Consider the following 20,677-nt stretch of genomic DNA (forward strand, 5'->3'; position numbering starts at 1 on the left):
GCGAAGAAAGAAAAAATTGAAATGCCAGATTGAGACAACGCACATGAAGATAATTGGAATCATACAATCGTTTAGCATTCCAATATGATCCCACTGCGAACTGCAGTGATGATGAAAATTTATATATTGGACCAATGACGACAATAAGCCGATATTGCAATGCGTTAAAATTAAAGAGAGAATAAATTTTACTGTATCCATTTTACAAATAATATTTATTGATCATTTGTTTCGCACAAGCCCGTTAGGGTTAGTGTTACTGACAAAGATAGAATAAAATATAATGTGAGCTAAGGCTGCGGAGTTCTACAATATTTATTGATCATTTGTTTCGCACCATCCCGTTAAGGTTAGTGTTACTGACAAAGATAAAATATAACGCGAGCTAAGGAAGCGGAGTTCTACTTAAGACTAAATTAAAATACTACCCGGGCTGTACTTCGAAGCATTCGATGGGCTGCGGCGCAGTGAAATTTGACACTGTTCCTAAATTCTGCCTGCGCGTTTTAACTTATACAACCACAGCCACTGAAACCATTTCTCGATGAAAGTGGTCTTGAATCCACTTATATATTCTTCAACCAATCCTTGAATACAATATCGGCTTTCGCATGACTTCCTTTGGAGCGTATATTATTTGATAAGACGACTTCAAGACTCACACCAACTCTATAAATTGCAACACATAACAAATAATTGTTTGCAATTACAGATACAAGAACAAATGTATCATGTGCATGGTTGATGGATGCCAACGTCCTATGATATTCTTGACGGGTTATTTTAGGCAGACGTTGCCAGTAATTCCCCGTGGAATGGCTGGCGATGAATGGATTGCTTTCCTAAAGACATTACATTTATGCAATAACGTAAAAACATTATCGCTAAACACTTATATGAGAGTTCATGATCAAAATGCTGCAAATTTTTCCAAGAAATTGTTGCCTGTTGGAAATGGAAAAATCCCAGTTGATGCGACATCTGAATAAATTACTCTTACCAATCTTACTCTCACTACTTACTTAGCTCATATTGAAAATGTTTTTCTTAACATTACACAGTGGTCGCTGCCATAGGTCAAAAATAAAAAAATTGATTTTGGGACTATTCAATTGAAACCCGGTCTTACTATCAGCTGATTGTCCAAAGTGTACCAAGCAATATGGTTTGCTTGGCATTTCTAACGGATCTTTCTAAAAATAGCATGACAAAATGGTACTAATATTTATGCACTTTTAATTTGTCCGCAGTGGACATAATTTTTATATTATAAAACTCTGTTAAACCAAAATCGATTGGAATGGATATGGAATATAATGGTATATACTTTATTTTTACAGATATATATATATAAATAATTTGTTCTGTGTTTCGTGTAAATCTTTGTTAAAAATGTGCGTCTTTTTAGTTCGTATATGTAAAGTTTTAAGTATTTTCCCCCGGGTGTCCCCAAATGAAATTTATGTGCTGTTATATACTAATATTTAAAGATTATAAAAATGTTAACTTCAGCTGCGGAAGCCTGCCGCAGCACATTTGCCATTAAAAAATGCAACCTAACCCCTTTTTCCATCTCTATCTAGGAGGGAAGCACGTTTTTGTTCTGTGTCTGTTATGTTGTTGAAATATTAATATCGAAAATTCTTTGCAACTTACCATTGTTGATGGAAAAGTTTGTAATGAGTAAAGTGAAACAACATCCACAAAATGCTTCATAGCCAAGCCAACAGAAATGAACAACCTAAACATTTTTTTTAAAACAAGATATTGTCGGCCGATCATTTCGAAATTTGGCATGTCGTATTATTTTGCAAAAAATAGCGCTCATGTAAAATTTGAACTCTCTAACTCTAAAAACACCGAAGTAATACCATTTCCGATCAATCAGTTATATGGCAGCTATAGGATATAGTGGTACGATCTGGTTACCTTTTTTTATCATATGTTTATAATATTTTTCTAGATTTTTAGTGAAAGTTTCATAGCGATAGCACATCTATAAGTATTTATGGCCGCGGTTCCATACAAGCTCGACCACTGTGCATTAGTGAGAATTATCAGAATTATGCTTGGTTAAGTTAACGGGCAGTTCTTGCTGCAAAGAATAATGATGACACGCACTGAATTTTACCATTCAGTCAAAAATTGCCGATTTGGTGACATACAAATTCGTTAATTCCATAAAAAATCCAGATGATGTAGTTTTTGAAGTTTCGAGAGTTACAAGGACTTCCACCACATATCTTGAAATTTTAAGTTGCTACAGTTATTATGATATGGCGTAATTTAAATCCACCGTTACTTTGCAACGGTACTTGACTTTCTATTATATACGTAAAGAACGCAGTTGAAAATGTATGTTTTTTTTTGTCAACAAGGGTAATTTTTGTTTGAAACTGTCCTTACGTCCAATAAGTAACCAACATAAGCCCCGACCAGTAACCATTAAATTTTTTTACAATAAATTAGAGATAGATATAGGTAGTGATTAGGAATTAATCCGTGGTAGGTTCTGCGCGTGGGTGTTGCACAGCCTTCTCGTCTACTTTCTGATGTTTAGAGGGGGCAGTGGCAGTGGTTTTGTCGATGTTAACCTCAATATTTCATCTCCTCTGCCTATTGATATGAGTACCCACGGGGATGATTACAGGTCATTCTTTTGCGCACCGAGATTCAAAATAATATTAGACAATCCAACGAAACGAATCTCAAACAATATAATTTGCAGGATACAAAACAGTATCCTTCAAGGAAGGACAATAAGTATTTCGACGAAACTTTGCCTTAGGTAAATTTTCCAATAATTTCAATAGTCAATGGGGCCCTCAACTCATAAAATTTAGAACAAGACAAAAAACAAGTTCTTGCTATTATATAAAAGATGATTTACAAGGAAGAAAAATTGGCAAAATTCATTCTAAAGACATCAAACCATAATTCAAGCTTATCGTCCTTTGAATGGTGATAGTAGATTATCGGATGGTGTAATGGCCCGGTAATAACCGACCCCTTCCGACAATTTTGTCGCCTGTAAAGGAAATTTGGAAACAAATCGGTAATTACAGGGAGGCCAGCTCGAGAATTTTTGAGAGTCATGAATCGCAGCCAACTTTACTTCTTCTTAAAGCAACGCGTGCAGCCAAGCCAAGAAAAGTTTCATTCTTTTTATCTACATTTCCTCACCATACGGTTGAGAATTTGCCGTAGAAGCCAAGCTTTGTTCCACGTGACCCTCGCGTACAATTGAAAGAACCAAGTGGAGAAAAGTAACTTGGTGGTGAAATTTAACCGTGTTTAATTTAAACTTAACCGTCTCACATGATACGATCCCTGATTATTAGGAGTGTGACCCATTATACATTTCATCCTTCCTAGTTCCCGGAAAGATACAAGCATAAAGCACCGTCGTTCCGCGTACCTGGGCAAGAAGAACTATGGGCAACGTTAACTCAAATCCACCATGGTTAAATCTTTACCGCCAAAGGTATCGCCCTTCAGGTTATACATCAAAAAGTAACCTGGACTAAAGCAAAGTAGTTTCACAAGACAGAAACCCTTTTGAAAGCCTTGGATCCTAGACAAAAAAAGTGCTATTTGAAAAATCCCAAGCATTTTCAACGGGGAAAGATTCAGGTTCGTAACGAGTAGACAAGTATGGTGATCAGCCGAATCGTTCCCAGGCGACTGGAGAAATGGGGATTGCAAGAGTAGTTGTTAAATGTAGCATATCGGAGGGGACAACACAAAGAAAAAACTAATTTAACCGAACTCATCAGCGATGGAAGATGGCCTTAAAAAACGTTCGTCATGTGGCTTTCTGCAAACACACCTACACATACATATACAAAAGTAAATTTGAAGTTCATAGACAAAAGAAGTATAATATACCTACCCTTTGCATTTTTTATAGCGTTTGCCATCTTTGCAATCGATCACCAACACCAAGTAAATTTTTTAAGGTATTTTCGCTTTGTTGAGTATTTTATTGTAGTATTTTTTTGGTATTTGGATAGCTCTTACTTACATCAAACCAGCAACTCAAAATTTTCAGTAGAAATGGAAAAATGTTTCAAAACATCGATAGTGCAAAAAAAAAATATATCCTTTGAAAATGGTTCGCACAATCGATAGTTCGATAGTGCACCGATATTTGTCCAGGACTAAACTAAACACGTCAGCAAATGTCGTGGTGGTATTTATAAACTGTGTTTTTAGAGGTATAGAACTTTAAATTTCAATAAAACAATGATGGGTTATTCGTTTTAAATATATTTTTATTCGGAAAATTAAATTTTAAATATGATTGCTAAATTATGACCGCCACAGCTGGCTCCGATGTAGTCCAATATGCACGTTCAATTTTGTATGACTTTTTCCAACATTTGTGCCCGTATATCGGAATTAGCATAGCGAATGTTGTCTTCCATGTTGTCTGTTGTCTGGTCAAGCATTTGTGGCTTATCCGAATAGACCAATTGACTTTATAAAGCCCCTCTGAAAATTATCTAGCGGTGTTAAGTCACATGATCTTGGAGTCCAATTCACAGGTTCAAAACATAAAATTAGGCGGTCACCAAACGTGTATTTCAATGAATCGATTGAGGCACGATCTGTGTGACAATTTGCGCCGTTTGTTTTGTTTGTTGACGTAGCTTTTCAACCAGAAGTGCGCTTCATCGCTAAACAAAATTCGGCTGTGAAAATCGGGAACCATGGCAATCTCCTTTCGCAATTCGACGAATCTACCCCTCGGTTGATCATCATTTGGCTTGAATTTTCGGCAAAACAAGATCCTTCCAAAAAAATCTTCCATGAAATAGATGGAAACAGATTCAATTCCTTTGCTGGATGGCGGATGGACTTATTCATGTCTTCTCCAATGCTACGCTTTACAGTAGCAATAGCTATACGCATCGTAGTACGCAATAAGAGTAAACGTGGTACGAAAACGTTCCATGGTTATTCGAATTAACTGCTCTGATGAACGATTTTGTCGACGATAAAATCTATGCAGAGCGCGATACGAATTCCGCTTATTTATGATGAATCAACCAAACCAAACTAAGAATAAATTACTTGACAGCTGTTAAATCGGTCGCCATCTTGAACAGTAAAGCCAACTTAAGGTTTGATACCTCTAAAGAAAACTCTTTAGATTCGAATTATAGCGCGTAAAATTTTCTTTTTCTTTTCTTTCGTTGGAAGGATCTTGTGCTTCGTGAGGTTTATAGGTAAGAAAATTCAGAGAAAATTTCAACGGAAAAGAGGGAACATTTTTTTTTTACATACAGCGCCAATACATAGAATGGACTACAAACCAATATTTAAAGTAGGCGCCGGTGCGTGATATATTGTTTGGCAGCTACTCATTTTTCCCTGCGCAGTGAAATTCAACCCTTTTATTGTTTTTTCTGTGAAACAAAAAAAAAATAAAAACATGACCGTTTTAAAATATCGTAAAAAACCGCGACCGATTAACGGCTGGTCGCGATGGACGGCAACTACAAGTTGCTGAAACAGTTACAGGGAACGATGGATGGACCCAGCTTTTAGCCGGCGTTCAAAAGTTAACGGTATTGTATTTGTAAAATGTTTATTCAATTTAAAAAGCATGCCTGGTAAGCAGGCATTCATTTGTCTTTAAGCTGGTAAACTATGTTGAACTGTGTAAATTATGTGGATCATGCCTTTGATGCTAATTTAAAGTGAAATTCACCACTCTGTCCAAAACGTCTAGAAGATGACGAGCAAACATTCAAGGGATTGGACCCATGAAATACGAGTCAAACAGCATGGTCTTGTAGGAAAAAATTCCTACTAGGTCTCTTCAAAAGTTCCTCCAAATTTTTTTTTTTGTCGCACTGTGTTATTTGGCTCCTCTTAACACCGATATAGAAATTCGTTAAATTAAAAAAAAAAAAACAGCTGAATCGTGCTGCAAAAGTGGAAAATTCAAACTTAATCCATTATTTTGGTGTAAGCCACTAAAATCGATGGAAGTGAAGTTATGTCGTATTTTTCAACAAATGATTGTTTGCAATTACAGATAAAAGGAAAAATAAAACATTTTCATTGTTTGATTGTTCCAATCAGGATACAATTATACAAGGTAGTCCATTCCACTGATATATCGTTCGGGTGTGGTCCCTTAATTTCAAACTGTCAAACTGAAAGGTGATTTTTTTTTTTCAAAACTTGTGGGAGTCGCTCGTTGGACCAAAACCGAAACAAAATTATATAAAAGATTAATTTAGAATTTTTTTAAAATAGTAAACAAAAAAAAAAAAAACATATGGTCTTGTTTACCTATCTGTGCCAATGCAGCTGATAATAAATATCTATAGGCTCAGCTGACCCCAACTGACATTCACCCGGTATTTATTTTCCCGTTTAGCGGATCCGGCATGAGCCACCCGGCATCCATCCAACGTGATCATCACGGTGCCACGGTAGGCTGCTACAGGAGATCTAAACAATCTGCAGGGATTACATTTACGACCCGTCTTTAACATTCCGCCGGTAGCATCATTTTTTTTTGAATTTTTGTCATGTTTTTCAAATTTTGGCGCCATTTTTTTGGTACAACTTCCAAGAAATGGTATCATTTTTGACACATATCAATATTGTCTCGTTGATTCTGAGTAAAACGAGAACAATTTCATTTCGAAATTATAAAAATTGTTGAAGTTATAACGCTTTTCCCAAAACAAGCTAAAGAAACAATTATAATATTCGTTCAATATCATGGCGGTTAGACGAAGTCTTGAAAATATCCCTGCATTGTCACAGCCCAGGGAATCTCTTACTTGCACCATTTGCAATGAAGCTAATGAGGAAGCAGAATGGACTATAACCACATGTAGGCATCAATTCCATTTGAGGTGTCTCACAACTTGGCTTGAAACCAACGCCACTTGTCCACTCTGCAGAAGAGCATGTAGTAGAAGCGAATTAGGGAATCCTGAAGCGGGTGAGGCCCGACAGTTGATCGATGTAGTGCCATCGACTGGCAATAGTCCGCGTACAGGCACCATTCCGCGTACACGTCCTCAGACCAGGCAGGGCACTCGTAATAATCGAGATGCCACCACTATTCCCAGGGTAAATCGGAATACCATGCAGAATCCAGAAAGGGCTAACCATACGCGAAGTTGGCTGGCAACGGCGTCTCAGAAGAGCGGGTACACCAAATAATAGCAGGGGCCTTAGAAAATCAGATGTCGAGCTTGGCAGCGTCGATCTCTAATCAAATAAGTGCCATAATGGCAAATTTAAATTTGGGTCCAAGTCGTAGAGGATCACGGGGTGAAATTCCACTCGAATGGGATAATGAAGTACCCAGTTTTGTGTCTAGGAGTAACCCACCTTGCGATAATTTTCGAGAAAACGTTTCGTCAAGAAATCGTTTAACTAATCACTCAGCAGACAGACCAGATAGGGTATCTAGCGTAATTTCAAACTGGAACCTCAAATTTAGCGGTTCAAATGGGGAAATCCCTATCGAGGATTTTATATATCGAGTGAATATTTTAACCAATCAGTGTCTAGATGGAAATTATGATTTGTTGTTTCAATTTTCAAACTTATTATTTACGGGTCCGGCATTGAAGTTTTATTGGCGAGTACATCGGTCTCCCGATCTCACCAACTGGTTTTGTTTGTGTGACCGACTAAAGGAAAGATATCAAGATCAACGATCAGACCGCGATATCAAAGAATCTCTACGACGTCGGAAGCAGCGAAACACAGAAACCATTGATGACTTCCTAGATTCGATGTTAGGGATCGCGGACGCGTTAAGGGATCCGTTGTCTGGCTCCGAAATAACGGATGAGGTCCGACATAATCTTAGGGCGGAATTGAAACACGAGTTGTTGCATGTTCCAACACCAACCCTGGCTGCGTTACGCACTGAATGCCACAGGCACGAAGAATTTTTCAAAGGATTTCGTAAAAGAGCCGCCCCACGAACAAATACTCGACCTTCTCTTAACGAAATTCAATTCATTAACCAGACGGAGGAGGATTTTGAAGGCGACCAGGAATCAAATGAAGTTTGTGCCATTCGTTCGATGGACAAAATCAAATGTTGGAACTGTGAAGAATTAGGACATCGTTATCAAGATTGTCTTAAAACACGTCGCATATTTTTTTATGGGTGTGGGTCGATTAACACTTATAATCCCAATTGTTCGAAATGTCATCCCAGGTTGAAAATCTCATCTCGGGATATTCGCCAAAACCATTAAGCGAATATCCTCTTTAAGTCTCGGAACCAATCAAATCAGAACTTGAGGAAAACGAACTTAACGTAAACCCTATCAAATTTTCTCCATATCATATACGTTTAGACAAGCTGATAACTGACGGCGAAAGTAAGGAGAGTTTAACAGCCTGAAGATTTAAAAGTCGTAGCTCTGAGCGCATTCAAAATTATTTTAGAAACATTCGGGAGCTAAAGAAAGTCGTAATTTCATCACTCTTACACAAGCATAACGACATTCGTCCCTTTTCACAAATACAAATATTAGGTCAACCATATTTAGCTCTGCTGGATAGCGGAGCCAACAAAAGTGTAACAGGTGGTGCTTTAGCAAAACGCATACTGGCGGAAAAAAATAATTTAAAGTCCCGAAAGGGAATGGCTAAAACCGCCGATGGGCAAATGCAGAATATCGCTGGAGTGATCACCGTATCTTTGACATTTAAGACCAGGCATGACAACATAGAGGTTTTAGTAGTACCGTCAATAAATCAGGATGTTAGTTGCGGAATGTATTTCTGGAAGAAATTCGGAATTTCATTATCTTTAGTGGGAAATATAAGTGAGATAAACCAAACGGAAGGGGAAACAGAAAAAGAAAAAATTCACCTTTCTCTTTCGGAGAAACGTCGTTTAGAATCGGTAATAAATTTTTTTCCGTCCTTTGAGGTAGACGGGTTAGGGAAAACTTCTCTAGTAGAACATTCTATAGACACAGGGGAGGCCAAACTTATCAAACAGAGATTTTATCCGTTATCTCCTGCCAGGGAAAAACATTTATGTGAAGAAATTGATAGAATGATCGCACAAGATGTAATTAAAAACACCTTCATCAGCGTGGTCATCACCAGTAACGCTGCTAGTAAAACCAAACAAGGTACGATTCTGTCTAGACGCAAGGACACTAAACTCAGCAAGGAAACTAAACTAAAAAAGATGCATATCCGATGCCTATATTAGAAGGTTTGTTGAGTCGATTGCCACCCGTGCACTGTGTTTCGAAAATTGATCTCAAAGATGCCTTTTGGCAAATCGATTTAGATTCTCAATCAAGGGCGAAAACAGCGTTCACAGTCCCCAATCGTCCGTTGTATCAATTCAAACGTATGTCATTTGGATTGTCCAATGCGCCACAGACTCTTTGTCGACTAATGGATATGGTGATTCCATATAGTATGAAATCTCATGTTCTAGTTTACCTTGATGACTTATTAGTTCTATCTTCAACATTTGAGGATCATTTGAAACACTTGGCCGAAGTAGCTGTCCAACTTCGAAAGGCGGGGTTGACTATAAATGTCACGAAAAGTCAATTTGACTTGAAACAAGTACAGTACTTGGGTTTAATAGTAGGAGAAGGAACGTTGCAAGCCAACTCTGAGAAGGTTAGAGCAGTAGCCGAATTTCCCGTTCCCAGTACTCAGAAACAGCTAAGGCGGTTTTTGGGAATGACTGGTTGTTACCAGCGGTTCTTATCCCAATACTCCACCGTAATATTTCCACTAACGCAGCTTTTAGGAAAGAAGTATTTCAAATGGAATGAGCAAGCTCAATCCGCATCGAAATTGCTTTTCCACAACTGGAAATAAAGATGAGATTTGGAAATTGTACGTTCCAACCGCCCTGCGAGAGGATGTTATCCGCTCTAGTCATGATCAGCCTTCTTCGGCACATGGGGGCGTAGCCAAATGTTTGGAACGTATCCGACGAAATTTCTTTTGGCCAGGAATGGCTTCAGACGTTCGGCAACATATTGCAAAATGTGAATTGTGTAGGACATCAAAGTATCCAAATCATAGCCAAAGATTGTATGTAGATTTTATAGGGCCTTTTCCACGATCGAAAAAAGGCAATATAGGTATTTTCATCATTCTTGATCACTTCTCCAAGTTTACTTTTCTCAAGCCAGTTCGGAAGTTTTCGTCCCAGATTATCATCGACTTCTTAAGGGATGAGATCTTTGCGTGTTTCGCAGTTCCCGAATCCATTGTAAGTGATAATGGATCGCAATTCAAAAGTCATAAGTTTGCAGCATTTCTTACTAAGTATGGTATTAAGCATATCTGCACTGCGGCGTACGCCCCTCAATCTAATGCCGCCGAACGGGTTAATCGCTCCATTAACGCAGCGCTCCGAACCTATGTACGTCATAATCAAAGAGTGTGGGATATCATCCTGCCCAGTATAAACTGCGCGTTGAGAAACTCCATACATCAATCAGTCGGAGCTGATCCTTACCGTATTGTATTTGGTCAGTACATAATAACGCATAATAACGTTGCTTAGGAAGTTAGATCTGTTAAATAGTGGAGCAGGACATATAGATAGAGAAGACAAATTTACAAACATTCGTGCTGATATTGGGAAATACTTAAAAAGGGCATTCTCGAAAAATAGAAGGACTTACGATCTGAGAGCAAGACCAAAATCGTTTGAAATAGGGGAAGAGGTTATCAAACGAAATTTTCAGCTTAGTAATTTGGCATCGAATTTTAATGCTAAATTAGGGCCAATCAGCATCAAAGCTAGGAAAAAATAAAAAGTTGGCTCTGCCATTTATAGATTGGAAAATCTTAAGGGGAAGGATCTAGGCAATTTTCATGCTAAGGATATCTGGAAGACCTAATTCCAACTCGCCGACAATTTTTCAGCTTTATTATTTATAAGTTATTTATTTCTTAGCTTTAAGTTTCAGTTTGTATCAGAACGTTACTCAGTAAAGAGGACCTGTTAAGAAGGAAGAAACCCCTTCTTCGCAACCGCCAGGGCACATACTCATCTCCTACACCTGTGACGACTCCGCCATGGTTTAACCCGTTCGGCGGCATTAGATTGAGGGGCGTACGCCGCAGTGCAGATATGCTTAATACCATACTTAGTAAGAAATGCTGCAAACTTATGACTTTTGAATTGCGATCCATTATCACTTACAATGGATTCGGGAACTGCGAAACACGCAAAGATCTCATCCCTTAAGAAGTCGATGATAATCTGGGACGAAAACTTCCGAACTGGCTTGAGAAAAGTAAACTTGGAGAAGTGATCAAGAATGATGAAAATACCTATATTGCCTTTTTTCGATCGTGGAAAAGGCCCTATAAAATCTACATACAATCTTTGGCTATGATTTGGATACTTTGATGTCCTACACAATTCACATTTTGCAATATGTTGCCGAACGTCTGAAGCCATTCCTGGCCAAAAGAAATTTCGTCGGATACGTTCCAAACATTTGGCTACGCCCCCATGTGCCGAAGAAGGCTGATCATGACTAGAGCGGATAACATCCTCTCGCAGGGCGGTTGGAACGTACAATTTCCAAATCTCATCTTTATTTCCAGTTGTGGAAAAGCAATTTCGATGCGGATTGAGCTTGCTCATTCCATTTGAAATACTTCTTTCCTAAAAGCTGCGTTAGTGGAAATATTACGGTGGAGTATTGGGATAAGAACCGCTGGTAACAACCAGTCATTCCCAAAAACCGCCTTAGCTGTTTCTGAGTACTGGGAACGGGAAATTCGGCTACTGCTCTAACCTTCTCAGAGTTGGCTTGCAACGTTCCTTCTCCTACTATTAAACCCAAGTACTGTACTTGTTTCAAGTCAAATTGACTTTTCGTGACATTTATAGTCAACCCCGCCTTTCGAAGTTGGACAGCTACTTCGGCCAAGTGTTTCAAATGATCCTCAAATGTTGAAGATAGAACTAATAAGTCATCAAGGTAAACTAGAACATGAGATTTCATACTATATGGAATCACCATATCCATTAGTCGACAAAGAGTCTGTGGCGCATTGGACAATCCAAATGACATACGTTTGAATTGATACAACGGACGATTGGGGACTGTGAACGCTGTTTTCGCCCTTGATTGAGAATCTAAATCGATTTGCCAAAAGGCATCTTTGAGATCAATTTTCGAAACACAGTGCACGGGTGGCAATCGACTCAACAAACCTTCTAATATAGGCATCGGATATGCATCTTTTTTAGTTTAGTTTCCTTGCTGAGTTTAGTGTCCTTGCGTCTAGACAGAATCGTACCTTGTTTGGTTTTACTAGCAGCGTTACTGGTGATGACCACGCTGATGAAGGTGTTTTTAATTACATCTTGTGCGATCATTCTATCAATTTCTTCACATAAATGTTTTTCCCTGGCAGGAGATAACGGATAAAATCTCTGTTTGATAAGTTTGGCCTCCCCTGTGTCTATAGAATGTTCTACTAGAGAAGTTTTCCCTAACCCGTCTACCTCAAAGGACGGAAAAAAATTTATTACCGATTCTAAACGACGTTTCTCCGAAAGAGAAAGGTGAATTTTTTCTTTTTCTGTTTCCCCTTCCGTTTGGTTTATCTCACTTATATTTCCCACTAAAGATAATGAAATTCCGAATTTCTTCCAGAAATACATTCCGCAACTAACATCCTGATTTATTGACGGTACTACTAAAACCTCTATGTTGTCATGCCTGGTCTTAAATGTCAAAGATACGGTGATCACTCCAGCGATATTCTGCATTTGCCCATCGGCGGTTTTAGCCATTCCCTTTCGGGACTTTAAATTATTTTTTTCCGCCAGTATGCGTTTTGCTAAAGCACCACCTGTTACACTTTTGTTGGCTCCGCTATCCAGCAGAGCTAAATATGGTTGACCTAATATTTGTATTTGTGAAAAGGGACGAATGTCGTTATGCTTGTGTAAGAGTGATGAAATTACGACTTTCTTTAGCTCCCGAATGTTTCTAAAATAATTTTGAATGCGCTCAGAGCTACGACTTTTAAATCTTCAGGCTGTTAAACTCTCCTTACTTTCGCCGTCAGTTATCAGCTTGTCTAAACGTATATGATATGGAGAAAATTTGATAGGGTTTACGTTAAGTTCGTTTTCATCAAGTTCTGATTTGATTGGTTCCGAGACTTAAAGAGGATATTCGCTTAATGGTTTTGGCGAATATCCCGAGATGAGATTTTCAACCTGGGATGACATTTCGAACAATTGGGATTATAAGTGTTAATCGACCCACACCCATAAAAAAATATGCGACGTGTTTTAAGACAATCTTGATAACGATGTCCTAATTCTTCACAGTTCCAACATTTGATTTTGTCCATCGAACGAATGGCACAAACTTCATTTGATTCCTGGTCGCCTTCAAAATCCTCCTCCGTCTGGTTAATGAATTGAATTTCGTTAAGAGAAGGTCGAGTATTTGTTCGTGGGGCGGCTCTTTTACGAAATCCTTTGAAAAATTCTTCGTGCCTGTGGCATTCAGTGCGTAACGCAGCCAGGGTTGGTGTTGGAACATGCAACAACTCGTGTTTCAATTCCGCCCTAAGATTATGTCGGACCTCATCCGTTATTTCGGAGCCAGACAACGGATCCCTTAACGCGTCCGCGATCCCTAACATCGAATCTAGGAAGTCATCAATGGTTTCTGTGTTTCGCTGCTTCCGACGTCGTAGAGATTCTTTGATATCGTGGTCTGATCGTTGATCTTGATATCTTTCCTTTAGTCGGTCACACAAACAAAACCAGTTGGTGAGATCGGGAGACCGATGTACTCGCCAATAAAACTTCAATGCCGGACCCGTAAATAATAAGTTTGAAAATTGAAACAACAAATCATAATTTCCATCTAGACACTGATTGGTTAAAATATTCACTCGATATATAAAATCCTCGATAGGGATTTCCCCATTTGAACCGCTAAATTTGAGGTTCCAGTTTGAAATTACGCTAGATACCCTATCTGGTCTGTCTGCTGAGTGATTAGTTAAACGATTTCTTGACGAAACGTTTTCTCGAAAATTATCGCAAGGTGGGTTACTCCTAGACACAAAACTGGGTACTTCATTATCCCATTCGAGTGGAATTTCACCCCGTGATCCTCTACGACTTGGACCCAAATTTAAATTTGCCATTATGGCACTTATTTGATTAGAGATCGACGCTGCCAAGCTCGACATCTGATTTTCTAAGGCCCCTGCTATTATTTGGTGTACCCGCTCTTCTGAGACGCCGTTGCCAGCCAACTTCGCGTATGGTTAGCCCTTTCTGGATTCTGCATGGTATTCCGATTTACCCTGGGAATAGTGGTGGCATCTCGATTATTACGAGTGCCCTGCCTGGTCTGAGGACGTGTACGCGGAATGGTGCCTGTACGCGGACTATTGCCAGTCGATGGCACTACATCGATCAACTGTCGGGCCTCACCCGCTTCAGGATTCCCTAATTCGCTTCTACTACATGCTCTTCTGCAGAGTGGACAAGTGGCTTTGGTTTCAAGCCAAGTTGTGAGACACCTCAAATGGAATTGATGCCTACATGTGGTTATAGTCCATTCTGCTTCCTCATTAGCTTCATTGCAAATGTTGCAAGTAAGAGATTCTCTGGGCTTTGACAATGCAGGGATATTTTCAAGACTTCGTCTAACCGCCATGATATTGAACGAATATTATAATTGTTTCTTTAGCTTGTTTTGGGAAAAGCGTTATAACTTCAACAATTTTTATAATTTCGAAATGAAATTGTTCTCGTTTTATTCAGAATCAACGAGACAATATTGATATGTGTCAAAAATGATACCATTTCTTGGAAGTTGTACCGAAAAAATGGCGCCAAAATTTGAAAAACATGACAAAAATTCAAAAAAAAATGATGCTACCGGCGGAATGTTAAAGACGGGTCGTAAATGTAATCCCTGCAGATTGTTGAGATCTCCTGTAGCAGCCTACCGTGGCACCGTGGTGATCACGTTGGATGGATGCCGGGTGGCTCATGCCGGATCCGCTAAACGGGAAAATAAATACCGGGTGAATGTCAGTTGGGGTCAGCTGAGCCTATAGATATTTATTATCAGCTGCATTGGCACAGATAGATAATAAATAAAAGAAGTTAAACTTCACCTTAATGAAGTTTAAGGTGTTAAAAATCATGTTAGTACATGATGAATAATACATTTATCACAATCTGTTTCATAATTGAAAAACTTATTTCATTAAAAATAATTTATTTATTTTATTATCGTATGTTGCATGCGTTGCGGCCGACCCCATGTGAACAAAGCGTGCGAAAGTAACATATGTGCAAATATCATTATTTTTTTCAGGAAATAATCCGATTTTTAACCAAATTTAAGCTGTTACCTGTTAGTGCAACTAAAACAAACTGAACTCACGACTATTTTGCCTTTCTATGCTGAATAAATTTAAAAACAAACCTTCTGTAAAATTAAATTTTTCGACGTACGATACTTTCGCAAATCTGCGTCTATATCATATCATAACATATCGGCGATATGTTTTCGCTGTTTTCTAGTTTGGGCTAAGTACATTTTTAATTGTTCAAGCTAGATCACGTTGGGGTCACCAATAACACAGTGCGACAAAAAAAATTAAATTGGAGGAACGTTTTTAAAGACCTAGTAGGAATTTTTAATTAGGTCGAATATAACACAAAAGCGTGTTTAAAATATTTGTAACACCCTCAAAATCATGATTTATTTGAAAAAAAACGTTTTTCGTCACTTTTTTGCGCCTAAAAATTCCTAAACGCGTAATTTTAAGCCGATTTTAAAATTTCCGACGTTTTTCAATAGTCAAATGTTGTAGCTTTTGAAAAAAAAAATGTACATTACAAAAATTACATTTATTTGAACAAAAAGGATACAATTTTTACACAAGAAACTGACATTTTTGAATTTTTGTCGTATTTTTCGGACTTTGACGCCATTTTTCCGTACAACTTCCAAGAAATGGTGTCATTTTTTACCCATATACATATTGTCTCATTATCCTGAATAAAACGAGACCAATTTCATTGCAAAAGTATGAGAATTGTATTACAAAACTGAACTTAAGACTATGTTGCCGATCTCCTTTATAATGTCCCCTTGCTTAAGTTACGAACTTAAATGCTAAGATGGCTTGGATTGGGTTTTTGTTTATATTTAGAAGTAACCTAGTAGGTTATAGATTCAAGTGGTAAGTGTAACTTGAGTTCGACGAACTTAGCTGGTTTTGCGTTGTAGCCAGATTGAATTAACTTTGCTTAAAATTACGGTGAACTATTGTGCTGTTCACCGTCCTTTACATTTTTAGAAAAATGTACTTTATTCGATCTTATAACGAATTTAACGCTCACTGTTTTTTCACTCACTATTTTCTTTACTCGAGCCAATTCCAGTGAGTCTTCTCTACAAAATGCAACCCCTATTTCATGCAAGACTTCAATCAATCTTAACATAGCATATGTTCCACCTCATTGTACTTTATGGTGGCCAAACACCATATAATAGGGTGACGTACCGATTGCCGAATGTATGGCTGACCTTAAGCCACAGCGAATGCTGCTTAAGTTTTCGTGCAAGTCCTTTTGATAGACATCTGCATAAGATCGAACTATTGATTGGTAAACGCGTTCTTATGCATTTGCTTGAATAGCCACCAGCTTTTGGGTATTTCTTTGTGTCCTCAGAATCTGTTGAAACGATCCTAAATTATGCTGGGAACCAGACCTTGTTTCTGGAATTCCGCGCAGGTTAAATAATTCTTCTTTTTAAAAATTTAATTATGACCACCGCTTTCAGCTTTTTATCGACCAAATACAAATTTATTTATAAAAAAATTGAAAAAAACCCACAACTTCCAAATGTATACGTCGTGGAGTGGGTCACCTGAGCTTCCCACGACTTTTATGTATGGAAATTTCAAGCAATTGGCTCTATTGGACATTTTGTTCGCCTTGTAATGGATACAAACCGGCTTGTTAAGATCAGGACTTCTCAGAACTGGTGCTTAAGGGGTTATATACCTTTTTTTTCTTAAAAAAACCTTTTTTTTCTTTTTTTTTGCTGAATCCTAAAGTATATCTCCTAGAGAATATTTTCCCAAAGTTTTATGGAGATCCGAATAATAGTTCGATAGGAAAGCAGCGTTTTGAGGCGCGGTTCGTCACGGCTGCGGACAGCGTCAAGCAACTTTGAATGCGATTATCTCAAAGTCGTGTTTTTCCAAAAGTGCCTTCGCCGTGACCACGATTACACAAAAACTATTTGATCGATCTTCTTCAATTTTTTTTTAATTTATTCGTAATGATTGTGCCGAGTTCGTGAACGATTCAGTTTTTTTGCGTCCATTTTTATTTCGCAGATAAAAATTTTTTAATAAAATTTTTAGAACTGAAAACATCAATTTTTTGGAAAAATGTTTACTGTATGCAGGAAAAACCAAATATTCTTGAAACTAATCGTTCACGAACTGGATATAATATTATACTAATAAAAAATTTTTGGTTTTTGGATTTTGGTTGACCGGCTGGACTGCTATCGTGGTCACCGCAAGCCGCTATAAAAAAAAAGGGTTCCGAGAGAATTGCCATAACTTTGTAAATTGTTCATATTTTTTTAAGAACAAACGCTTATTGTTTCAATAAAAACATGTACTTTCAATAAAAAATAACTTCAGTGTCATAAAATAATTGCTACACACACGAAATAAAAATCCAAAGTTCCCTCAATTTTTTCGCTCAAAAAGGTATATAACCCCTTAACATATTCTATATTCAAATTGCTTTCCTCTTTCGTCATGGAGAATTTTCTCTTTGCCTTTAACAAATCGGTCAAGGGTGCAACAAAATTGTCTATAAATTTTCTGTGCTTTTTCGAACTTTTGGTTACTTTTGGTAAAACTTCCATGCTTATAACATTTTTCCGAATCACGGGCCTTGAAAACTGCACCTTTTACACGCAGAAAGGATTTTTCTAGACATTAATAGTCATTCCAGCTTTACGAATGCAATCTGAAACTATCTCGAGTTTCTTTCCCTATGCAGAATCTGCATCTTGAATATCTAAAGGTAACATATCAAAAAAGTTCCAAAAGACGTGGTCTAAATGCTGTGCTATCGAAAGGACTATATACAATTTGATAAGCTTTTTTTGATCTTTGTACTCAATTTTTATTTTTATTCACACGACAATGTTTGGCTTTTTGCCATATGCAGTCGAAATATTACTATTAAATTATTTACTACTTTTGCTAGTACTATTGTTAATAAAAATGTTTACTGTATAAACTTTCTGGTGCCATCCTGCTGAGATGGCCTCAACTGGTTTAAGTGAATCCTTCTCTGGGATACTCTCCTTGATATCTACACTTCCTGATTCTCCGTATTCGTTCCTTTTGCCTGCCGAACAGTCCGTAAACGAACGGCTTGGGTGTTCTGCTGGATGTCCAACTCATTGATGAATTCTTAATCACTTGCTGCATGCGAATCAAGTCGTTTAGCAACTTGGCTCTTGAATGGTGTTCCCTTTTTATAGATCTGCTCTCGCTTAAGTTCTTAACGGAAACACTTCCTTAAGGAAGCGCTTGACAGGGCACAAACTTCCCATAGCGGGTCATGACAACGATGATGGTGCTGGCTAAAAGAGAAGGAGTATCAATGATACGATCCGTCGCAACAAGGGACTTAACGGTAGGAGACGTCGAATCCATGCCTGAACAACTGCTGGAGAGAACCTCGATTCGAAAAAGGCAATAGGCTGTGGTGCCTCTGCCCGCACACTCCAATATTTAATAAGTTGCAGACCCAAGTTAAATTGGAACAATTTAGACATTTGCGACTCAATCCTAGGCGTCAAATCTCGTGGGGTAGGCGTGGGATTGACGACCCTCTGGGGTTAATTTGATGAAATCACGGCAGGATTGAATCAGGTGGGACGCATCGCCCTATAACAGGCATAAAGATACGGGCACCCTTGTAACAACAAACGAAGATCGAGTGTGGTTATGATGTCTTCGGCTTTCAATTAAATGCCCGTCGAACTTTGGGTCATCGAGAAATTAACGCTTTCAAAAATCCGACACCTTAGTTTCAAGAACTTCCGTCTGCATCTCGTTCCATTTATCCTGACTGGACGGGTTCAGCCTCTGTAGCAGTACCTTGGCGATGATACATTCGGTGATTACCTGAGAGCTCACGGAGTCCTCTCGATGATGCCTCTTTGACTAATCCCAAATTCAAAATTTTCTTCCCATGCGCTTGAAAAATAAGACGGTGGCTGCTAAACCTCTAATTTAAGAGCCCAAGGACACATCATAGTTTCCGTCTATCAATTTCAGAGAGCGAACTTTTTCAACAATAATAATGACGGCAGGCGCTGGAGTTTCTTAGCCTGACTAACGGGTCATAAAGCCTGGCGCATAATCTAAAAATCTTCAAGCGTGACGCATGGCTTTGACGAAAAAATGTCACCCACCTCGGGAAAACGGAATTCATGGAGTCCCAAAAAGAGAACCCATAACTTTCAACGTCCAAACTGCAGCGACACAAACTTTACAAACTTATTTTTGGTCCCAGTATAAATTTGCAGTGCGTATACCATTGTGCATCTGCTATAACGGGGTGAATGCACGATAAACAACAAGTCAAAATAGCGGATGAAATGTTTTCCTGTAAATAAATGCCAGTTTTTTACGCTCAGGCGACAACTAAGATATTGATGCTGGAATGTTGTTTTATTCTTTATATTGCACAGCCTTAAATGTTTTTTTTTAAACATTTACCGAGAAAATTAATGTTTAATTTTTCCGATTATCATACTATATCCGATGTTTGCGATATGTATCCGGTTTTAACTGCAAGGGTATATCAACTTCGGCTCCGCCCGAAGTTAGCTTTGCTTTCTTGTTTTTCATTAGTTATGTACACAATTCTGCACACTGCACAAGTTTCTTTAAATGAATAATAAAATTCGCTTATAATTCGGTTGGTTTCAATCAAATTTAAAGAAAACGCAGTGCGAACAAAAAACATGCGTGTTCTGTTTATAAAAAAGTGAATATTTTCTATAGTTAAAAAAAAATAAAATCAACTTACTAAATTTTTATTCAACATGATTACTTATAATGTTAAGCATAGATCTAGCAGGCCACAGGGTAACATTCAGACCCACATAAGACCCACAGACCCAGATTCACATAACTCTACCTAAATCTACCCACACTATCATGTCTAAACGCCAGCGTGATGGTCTCGATGCTCCAGCTAAGAAAGCGGCAAAGAACCGGTTTAAAAAATTAGTTCGTATTGTTATTTTAAATATGCAATGGCTAAATGAGGCCACAGAGGATACTGGAATATCTCTTAACGTGAAAAAAAATGTAGCAATGTTAGTACGTCAAAAGCGTAAGGTTGGCATGATGACTATGGCTGTAAGTGGTTTTATTGTGGTTAAATTCTTTTAAAAATAAACATAATGTGATTGTAGGAGAAATCGCTACTTCGGACTCCACATACTACACGAACTGTCGAAGACAGAAAAAAATTGTGCACAATTGTAGCAAATCTCGCATGTTTTTCGAAATTTCCACCTGTAAGTGTCTTATAAACTTAAAACTTTATTATTAGTAC

At 38.1% G+C, this 20,677-nt stretch overlaps 1 protein-coding gene across 1 annotated transcript in view; it reads left to right on the top strand.

Annotated features, from left to right (window-relative positions):
* Nucleotides 1-20,192: 20,192 nt before the first annotated feature.
* LOC108134345 (uncharacterized) overlaps nucleotides 20,193-20,677 on the top strand; it is a 233,110-nt gene continuing 232,625 nt past the window's right edge. The window contains exons 1-2 of the mRNA XM_070276371.1: nucleotides 20,193-20,478; nucleotides 20,535-20,639. Coding sequence (XP_070132472.1) covers nucleotides 20,275-20,478; nucleotides 20,535-20,639 — 309 coding nt within the window. The 5' untranslated portion in view covers nucleotides 20,193-20,274. The remainder of the gene's footprint in view (nucleotides 20,479-20,534; nucleotides 20,640-20,677) is intronic.

Source organism: Drosophila bipectinata, chromosome XR, assembly GCF_030179905.1.
Source record: "Drosophila bipectinata strain 14024-0381.07 chromosome XR, DbipHiC1v2, whole genome shotgun sequence".
NCBI classification, from domain to species: Eukaryota; Metazoa; Arthropoda; class Insecta; order Diptera; family Drosophilidae; genus Drosophila; species Drosophila bipectinata.